General features: G+C 44.2%; 1 protein-coding gene across 1 annotated transcript in view; it reads left to right on the top strand.

Annotated features, from left to right (window-relative positions):
* Positions 1-2,199: 2,199 nt before the first annotated feature.
* Positions 2,200-9,909, top strand: part of lef1 (lymphoid enhancer-binding factor 1) — a 39,060-nt gene continuing 31,350 nt past the window's right edge. Inside the window, 5 exon segments of the mRNA XM_035531866.1 lie at positions 2,200-3,065; positions 4,615-4,685; positions 6,396-6,457; positions 6,460-6,503; positions 6,505-6,522. Of these exon segments, the coding sequence (XP_035387759.1) occupies positions 2,859-3,065; positions 4,615-4,685; positions 6,396-6,457; positions 6,460-6,503; positions 6,505-6,522 (402 nt within the window). The 5' untranslated portion in view covers positions 2,200-2,858.

Raw genomic sequence — 9,909 nt, forward strand, 5'->3', positions numbered from 1 at the left:
TCTCTAAAGAACAGAAGACCGCTTGACCAAACTCATGGCGAGCGCTAAAGATTTTAAATCATTTTTGCAATTGTTCCGTTGTTCTACATTCGAGCAATAGCAGATGTTTCTTAATATCTGATAGTTTGATAAAGTTTGATATTTTGATCATTTAAATACAGCGTAGCGAATAATCGTAACGACTTTCAAATTGCGTATTTGTATTTGTACTATTGTATTACTATTATCCGCAGCCTATAAAAATGTATAATAGTCTAAAAGAACTCTTAGAGAGTACATAATGTGCTATGCATTAATTTAAATTACAATGTTTGATTGTTTTCCAAGGTGTGTGTGTGTGTGTGTGTGTGTGTGTGTGTGTGTGTGTGTGTGTGTGTGTGTGTGTGTGTGTGTGTGTGTGTGTGTAGGGGGGTTCCGCTTCACTCTGGAATGCGTCCAGTCTCGGCTCTTGAATCCACATTCGGATCCAAAGCCTAAGCCTTTGATCTTTTTCTCTGTCTCCTTACCCGGAAGAGAAGCCTTGCTTTCCCTCTCAGCTGGGCTGAGCGCACACGTGGAAGTGTTGGCCCGTCTCCATCCTCACACCAAATTTAGTCATACAAAGGGGAAGGCGCGCGAGGGGGGGAAACCGGGGATGAAAGACCAAGCCGCCAGTAGATCAAAGGGACGCGCGGCTCCGCTAACCCCACCCCGTGCTTTATAAAGATCTGTCTCTTACCCCAAAGTTATTCTCACGCAATCTCTCCGCGGCTGGCCGCGAAACACTCCCTCGTGCTCCTCTGCCGTACTTATCTGTTTGCTCGTGTCCGACGTGATCTCGACCTAGACCGCGTTCGCTTGGGTTTCAGCCTCTTCATTCATTAAACGCCTGGCGGGTATCTTTGGCTGAGTAGTTTTAACCTAGACATCCTTCTGTGGATTTCCTACCCCATGCAGCATAACTTCCATTAATGTTCCAGGGTAAACGAACGGATGTAGTGATTTGCATAACGGAGATGACCTGCTTTCACGCACAGCCTCAACTCACTATCCTCACAAAGTCCTCAATTCACTGTCTAAAGCAAATGAACAATACACGCCTTAGCGTCGAATTGGCTCTGCACAAGTGCCACTTTACTTCGCATCAGTTATAACATCATTATGCTGAGGGAAAAAAAGAAAATAAGATACCGTACAGATTTTTTTAATTATATTTTTCAAATTTGTTTAGCTCAAAACGAATTATTTTTCTCTTTTTCATCTATAAAACAACAACGACAAAATAAGCAAATAAAGCGACAGGGTTAACTTACGATCAAAGCCCACAGCGGGATAAAGCCTTGGCGTCAATACACAAAGCCCCTGGCCTATGTGCTGAAATGCATGAGGTGGGGTTTGCAGGCGTAGCTCGTTAAAGCTGCACGTTTGGACGGTAAATACTAAAGGCGCACTTCACCTTCCTCACCGCGCGCGCCACTACGCTCCACCTATGGATCACGTCTCCGTAGAGCGCGAGCAACTGAACACCTGAAGCCGCGTTTCTTCCCTTTTCCAGCGCTTCACTGCACTGGGAAATCATGCTCTCTTGGTGTCCTACAGACATCACATCCTCGTCTCTGCTTTGCATGGTCTACGCCATCACTAATGCCTCAGGGCATTTCAATCCAAACAAACACGACTATACTTCTGAAACTCAAAGTACGTTAAACAAGGAAATGCTTCGTAAATATCCCTTTAAACGGAAAATGCTACTGATATTTAAAGTTCCCTACAGCGTACATTACTATGGTGAATTGTTTACTGTTTGTTTTTAGGACTTTCGGGGTTTTTTTTTTAAAGCTAAACTCTAAAATGCCTCGAAGCCTTAGCACAGTTTAGACATTTTAACAGCATGCATTGGCAGAGCTGTTCTGAGCGTCTGTACTTCAACATTCCTCTTTCCGTCAGAGGTAAACTAGATCGGGGTCGACACTTCAGCACCGATACCCAGCGCTCGCGCTCTTTCTCCTCTCTTCCCGTTTGCAGCGAAAGATGTATAACCCCCCCACCCCCACCCCGGGAGTGTCAATCGGTGTGGTGTCAATCACAGCGGCGGCTTCCCTTTCATCTCCGTCCTCCCAGTCAGTGCGGGAACCGGAGGGGAGGAGGAGGAGGAGGAGGAGGAGGAAGAGGAGGAGAGCGTTACAAACACACACACACGAGCGCTACATAGCTCGCGGAGCGGCGCTCCGGCTTGGAACTTCTGTTCACGGCGCTTCCGCCACGAGGTCTGCAGGACGTGTTTTGATGGTATATGTTGCTTGAAATCCAAAAGTTCACCCAAGCTTTCACGGATATGTTCTAAAAGTTAACTAGAAGAGCTCACTGGGCTTTTTGCGCAAACGGACACGTTTTGGGTTCTAGCTCTGCCAGACGTGCTTTATTGTATCTGTTACCAATTTCTCTGAAGTGTTTAAAAGCTTTTTTCTGAAGAGGACGATTTTACACAACCACCCAGAAGGAGATACGAGAGCGCAGTGTCCTCTTTTCGCGATCTGCGCGGCGGCATTGCCAGGGCTGCGCTGTCCTCCGCTCATTCACAGCGCGCTTCTCAAGTTGAGCTGAACTCTTTAACGAGCCCGGCCGAAGACTGCAAGACGTGTGATTTTAAAGACCACGTCTCACTGTTCCCACTTTTTAAAGACCACGTCTCACTGTTCCCGCTGGGATCCGGGGTCGTTATCGCGGGACGAAGCTCTTGTCGCTCAGTGCGCTAACACGCCGCTCGGTCACCGTACGGGGCAAGCACACATCGCCGGTTCCGGGACGTTTTCCGCACTCTCGTCTTTGGGGGATTTGAACTGTTGCTCTGTGTGAGCGACCAGGGAACTTCGAACAAAATGCCACAGTTATCGGGAGGAGGTGGCGGAGGAGATCCGGAGCTTTGTGCTACAGACGAGATGATTCCGTTCAAAGATGAAGGAGACCCGCAAAAGGAGCAAATATTCGCAGAAATTAGTCACTCGGAGGAGGAAGGAGACTTAGCGGAAATCAAGTCGTCTTTGGTCAACGAGACAGAAATTAGTCCAAACAGCAACAGTCACGACGTGAGTAGCTTTAATATTACACGCCTGCCCGGAGACAGCAGACAGATTTCTGAGAATCTTTATATAATCACTATGTACAAAACCACTAATATTCTCAAATAAAATGATTGAATGTTAAAATAATCGTTTATTATTATTATTATTATTATTATTATTATTATTATTATTATTATTATTATTATTATTATTATTATTATTATTATTGCTGGTGTTGTTGTTTAACCACTGTAAGTTTCATTGATATCTTATTTAGCCATATGTTACTAGTAAAATATGTAATTCGTCATTTTGCCTTTTGTTTGGTATTAGAGAAATGTGAAAAAAAAAAAGATTTCCAGAACATTTTTTTAGTTTTCCCAGTTTAGAAATGGGAATTCCCGTATTAAACTACATTCTAAATATTTTGTTAAATGTTTCCTCTCATCAGCTCGAAACACCTTGATTGTAATAAGCCAAATAAATCACAATGAAATGCATATACTATACTATAAAATACATATAATTAATAATAATAATAACATGCATATACTTTGATTACAGTGAAAAAACAATAATACCTGTTATTTTAAAAATCTGAGAATCTGTCTTTCTTGAAAATATTACAATTATTCCACATCTAGGTTATTTATAGTTACCATTCCCTATTTTTATACCTTTGCTTTAAACGACTGGTCTTCCATAAGTTATTTCTCTCACGAACCTTTTCGATTGCACAACAAACACGTCATGCTCCTCCACCTCGCCATTTATTGATCTGTATTTATTTGTATTGTATACGTTATTAAAATGATACATCGATCCAAATTATATTAATGGCTCTCCATCATTTTGCCCTAATTGCAAAATATGTTTGAGCTCCTTTCAGAAGACTTCAGAAGAAGCATTTTATTAAGGCCAAATGCTAAAATAAAAACGACAAAGGTCAATGTGATTAATTGCGCAGTTCCAGAATACTGGTGCTCTGTATTCTAACACTTTCGCACGAATTGAAACGCAGACTGTAGCTGGGCTGTCCTCTGTCTGGAGCCGCGTATCATTAGCCGGTGTGAATGACCTGCCTCCCCGTCGGCCTCTGCAGCTTTCTGGGTTACGCAGTGACACGAAGAAGAATCGAATGATTGGGGAAATGTTAAATGAGGATCCACTGCAGATCTCCGCCTCCCCTGAGGGATCCAACACCTCCATCACTGTTACCATGCTTACGCAGAGTGCCTGGATATACTTTTACCTGCTTCTATTTATTTATGGATTCTGTAATATCTATTTATCTCAAATACAGGTCAAACGAATTTCAACGAATATGAGGAATAGCGTTTGCCTGTTTTTGATCACGTATCCCTACGTATACGATATAAAGTAATAATATGACAATAATATAAACATTTTCTAAAAAAAACAAATAACCTCCTATAAGACAAAAAGTCCTTCTGAAAAGGGTGGGGGGTTGAAGACAACCCTGAACACCCCCCCCCCCCCCCCCTCTCTCTGATATCTTCAGAATGAACTTGAATGGTGGTCATGTCTCCTGTATTTTCATCCTTTTTAACAGGCAGCTAGACAGTCCCAAATAGCCCCGGACTCCTACCATGAAAAACACAGAGATCACCCAGACGACGGTGAGTGACACCTCCTCAGAGTCTTCACAAGGCCACACAATTCACTGCTTATTTTTAAGAAATCTTTATTTGCTTTTAGTGCTCTGCTGAGACTTATTATACCATGTTGGGCCTTAAGTGTCATTGGTAAACCTAAAATAAATATTCAAACAAGAGGGTGTGTCAGGAATGCCCCATTTAACTAATTTAATCTTATATTTAGAAACTAAGTATATGGCATCAAATTGAGATTGTGTTTATTTAGTACTAATTTGTAAATTGAATAAACATAAATATTATACATATTACATATACATTATGTAATTACTAATTGGAAGTGTACATATTTACAGATTGATCTTCCATGAAACCACTTTTCAAATGTTTGCGTAATATGACATTGACTGGAATTACATGTGCAAAGTGCCATACGTTCACATGGACCACAAAGAACAGTCTGAAAGCCCTGGTGTGCTTTGGGCCAGAAGACTGCAGGTTTGCGGCGTGTGGACAGCAGTGGGGTGGTCTCACCTTCTCCTGCCCTCACTCCTACTCACAGGCGGCCCTCACACACACACACACACACACACACACACACACACACACACACACACACACACACACACACACACACTCTCTCTCACACACACACACACACACACTCACACACACACTCACACACCCACACATACACACACACACACTCACACACACACACATACACACACACACACACACACACACACACACACACATCACACACTCACTCACACACACACACCCACACACACACACACACACACACATACACACTCACACACACACACGCACACACACACACACACACTCACACACCCACACACTCACACACACCACACACACCACACACACACACACACACACACACACACACACACACACACTCTCACTCACACTCACACACTCCAGCGCTAGTGTCAGGGATGAGAGTTGTGGCTGGGTGTGTTTGATCTTCAGGGGCCCATGGTGGTATGGTGTGGAGTGCATTTCAATGGAAGAACTTGTGGTCTTTTTTGTTCTCTGGTTGTCGTGAACAGCAGACACACACATGCTCTCTCTCTCTCTCTCTCTCCCTCCCTCTCTCTCCCTCTCTCTCCCTCTCTCTCTCTCCCGGTCAGTTACAGTCACTCCTCCATCTCCCCTTCTGAGTAAAATGGGTGTGTGTGTATCTTTCTTTCTACTAGAAACAACTTCCACCACCCTGACACACACTCTTCTTTCTCTCGTTCAGACACCAATGCACACACTTTGAAGAGCTCAGTAAACAGTTGGGGGTTGTCTGTGTTTTTATACTCTGTGTGGGTGTGAGAGAGAGTGTGTTAATTGTTGCTAATTAGCACAGAGGGGTTCCTTTGTCCTCCTGATAAACAGGGCAAGACCCTGAAGGCGTGGAAGACAGCAGAAGAACTCAGGATGGCATAGGCTCGTGCTTCTCTGCCCAGTATCACCACAGAACTCGATAATAAATAAATCCAGTGCCAGTAGCCAGATCCGCAAGGGTCAGATTTGGGTTGTTCATTCTCTGTGTGTTTCTCCAGGTCTGGAGTCTCTGAAATGCGTACACATTCTGTCCACGGCGTGTCCGTCGGCACGTGTTAAACGCGGCTGTCCTGCGAGCTTTGGGGCTCTTGTGCGTTAGGGTCTCTTCTTCCCTGCTGATCCAGTTAAAGGTCTCTGCTTCTCTTCCTCTTTCCAGCCAAGTTGCAGGAGCTGTACAGTAAAGGCCACCCTACTCTGGCTATCCCAGTTATATCATGATGGCAACATGAACAACGAGCCCTACATGAGCAATGGCTCCCTGTCCGCCTTCCATGCCCAGAACGGTGAGTGTTGCTGGGCCTCCACTCTGCCCTCTCCCCCGAGTCGCAGAGCTGGAGATCCATGAAACACACACACACACACACACACACACACACACATATATTCAGCAATAGCTGCTATTAATACCCCATTTTCTACAAAATCTGTTCAGTGTTTGGTGTATTTTGGTCTGATTATACGTTGAGATGTAGCAAGACGGCATTGGGGCTGAGGTTTGGAGTTGCTTCTGTGTGACGAGTGTGTGTCTCATGTTGTGACCTGTATTTTGGTAACTGTACAGTGAGAGGTGTGTGTGTGTGGGGGGGGGGGGGGTGAATTCTTGTCATACCACGTAAGCTTCCCGCATGGTGTGTGTATGTGTCATTCCCTAACGTTTTTGTGGCCCTGAAATCAGTTACTGCTTTCACGAATGTCAAAAACGGTTTAAAGAAATATCTACTTCCTTTGTATCAAAAAGTCTTATATTTCAAAAAAGCTGAACTGTTTTACTCGGTGTGGGATTTCCATCATGTTCTGCATACAATAGAGTATCACATGGTGTATTCAGAATCCTCTTCATCTGAGTAGTTCCGGTCTGCTTCTGATCACTTCTGTTAAAATATGTGATACGAGCAACCCATAAAAAGACAAGAGATAGAGGAGGATGAAAGAGGAGAAAGAGAAACAGAGCAAAGAAAAAGACGGAGGCAGGACACGCTAGCAGCTGTCCACTCTAATCCTGTTTGGATGGTTTTGTGTGGTGAAGGCCCCCGTCTGCCAGTGGCCCTGTACTGGGGACACACAGCTACTGTAGGCTACACGGGAGCCCACAGCCAGAACATCTCTGCCATTGTTCAGACCATTTCAGCTATGGGTCTGTGCGTGTGTGCGTGTGTAAGTCTGAATGGCACAGTGCTGCTCTATATTTGATTAGATGCTGGGATCTACCACAGGCTTGAGTATTTAGCTACACTGAAACTATGCACTGCGCTGAGCGCTTGTTGTCCTGTGTGCTTGGTCTCATGAATGTGCATCACAAGGAGTTTTTAAGATATGACGTAAAAAGAAGGAAGCACAAAAAACATCTCTGCTTCCATCATATGGTCACTGTGGCTTTGGATACAAAGAAAGATCTTCAGTTCTGTGTTCTGTTCATACCATAGTGTGGTGCGATCACCAGCGCAGACAGATATGTAGACACTTACTGTGGAATGGAGCTGGTAGGGTATTTTCGTTCATGGATTCTGGATTATGGGAATACATGTACATGCGTTTTCTTTAATTGCCTACATGAGTCTGTCCTTTTCACCCAACTCCAAACGTAACAGCCCATCTGCCCACATGTCACACACATATCTCTGTATTCCAGCTGCACACTGCTGGACCTCAGCAATGCAAATGGACTTTGCATGTGTTTCTCTCTCTCTCTCTCTCTCTCTCTCTCTCTCTCTCTCTCTCTCTCTCTCACTCTCTCTGTGTGTGTGTGTGTCTCTCTCTCATCTTTCTGTGGTGGGGATCAAATATGTGGACACAGTATCTCCAAGGCCTGGGATCAGTTTTCACCCAGATCAAAGGCATCTCCCCAACCCATCCCCCACACACATACTCTCCCTCTCTCTCTCTCTCTCTCTCTCTCTCTCTCTCTCTCTCTCTCTCTTTTTCTCCTTTCATTCCCTGAAGTTTGGATTGATTTCCATTGGCCGTGACATTCCATTGCCTGGTGCCCACCCAGCCATGGGCCGGCTGCATTTATGACAGTCAGCAAGTTTGGGTCATGGCTAACCGGCAGCGTGAGGGCACACGTCTGTGAGCAGGGCAGCGTGAGGGCATGCGTCTGCATGCCAGGCAGCCAAGCGTGGCCAGCGTGCGCCAGTAAGGGCCTGAGTGGTTCCTGGCATCCCAGTGGCCATGATCCATGGAGCCAGTGCGTGCTGCTCTGATGGAGGGCTTGTCTGATGTCTCGGGGAAGCCTTCTGGAAATGCAATCTGGCCTCCTCTGGAGATCCTGATCTAATAGCAGGAGGAGAACGTTTCCACATGTACGTCATTGTATTATTCATACTGGGGCTTTGAAGCTGCTTTTGTTTGCCCCTTTTTATGTCTGTGGAAGAGAGGAATGGGCTTGAACGAAGAATCCAGCATTTTCCCAGTGAATGAGAATTCCCCCCGTAAAAGGGAGGCTTTAATTTAGCTTCTTATTTTTTACAGCTCTGTGTCATCAGAACCACAGAAGGAATGTGGGAATAAGAGAGTGGGAGAGGAATGGAAACAAAGAGAATAATCAAAGAGCAAATGTACAGTAAGTACTGTCAAATACAGAAGAGAATCCTTCCAGCAGTGCCCTGGAGTGACACAGGGATGTTTCTTAGTCCTACATAAATTACCAAGCAATGCCGGACCATTCCGACATCATAATGTCACACATCGCAAGGTTGGCAGTAACGCCTGTCACTCTTGAAGCCCTAGTGCCAGAGGTGGGCCTACCAGTTCATCTGAAAAACACGGGAATTTGGATTTTCCAGAAGACATCCAGACCGCAGTTTACCTATGGGGAGAAATGTTAAAACATAGCACCAGCCCTGCTTACCTGGGGGTTGAAATGAGTGCGTCAGGAAAGTTCAGACCTGCAATTAAATTAACGTTTAGAAAAATAAACAATACGTTTAAAAATAATGTTCCAATCAAATATGCATTCAATTGTGTCATTCTACAGTACAACCAGTTCAATTGTATGGGTGTGAAATGTGGGAGATTAATGTCATATAGATCTGAAAAAACAGGGATAAAAACCCAGTTTAAAAAAATACAGCTGTAGTTGACTAAAACCTTCCAGGAGTGCACAGAAATGCGTCCAGTAGCACATGCAGAGCAGAAGTCGGCCTTTATCCACATGTCCACACACAAGACAGAGCAAGAAAACACTGGCCATCGCACAGTCTGGACGAAGCTCAGTCAGTAACACGCAAAGCATTTCCGGCCTGTTCTGTCTCCTGTTTCCTCTGCCTGTTGGCCCAACCGCACTGGACATGACAATCTGTACTCGTTCTTGCAGCAGAAATGTAATAAAAGACTCTGGCAAGATTTTAACTCCCTGTGATGATATGTGGAAGAATGGTGGTAAATCAGGAAAATAAAATAAAATGCTGCCAATAATTAAATCATACGCTGACACATTATCTAAGTATTAAAAATGCACGTGAAAGGAAAATTCTAACAAAATATAGAATAAGCGATCAAAACCTGGAACTAGAAAGAGACAAATACCAGAACAAGAGAGGAAAGGTCATGTAAGCACTGTGATTTAACGGAAGTAAATCGCTAAATCCATGTTTTCATCTACTGCCCAAAATATAACTTAAGAAGAGAAATATTCTATTAAAAATTTCAGAAAATTAACAACCTTCAGTTTT

Source organism: Electrophorus electricus, chromosome 11 (assembly GCF_013358815.1).
Source record: "Electrophorus electricus isolate fEleEle1 chromosome 11, fEleEle1.pri, whole genome shotgun sequence".
NCBI classification, from domain to species: Eukaryota; Metazoa; Chordata; class Actinopteri; order Gymnotiformes; family Gymnotidae; genus Electrophorus; species Electrophorus electricus.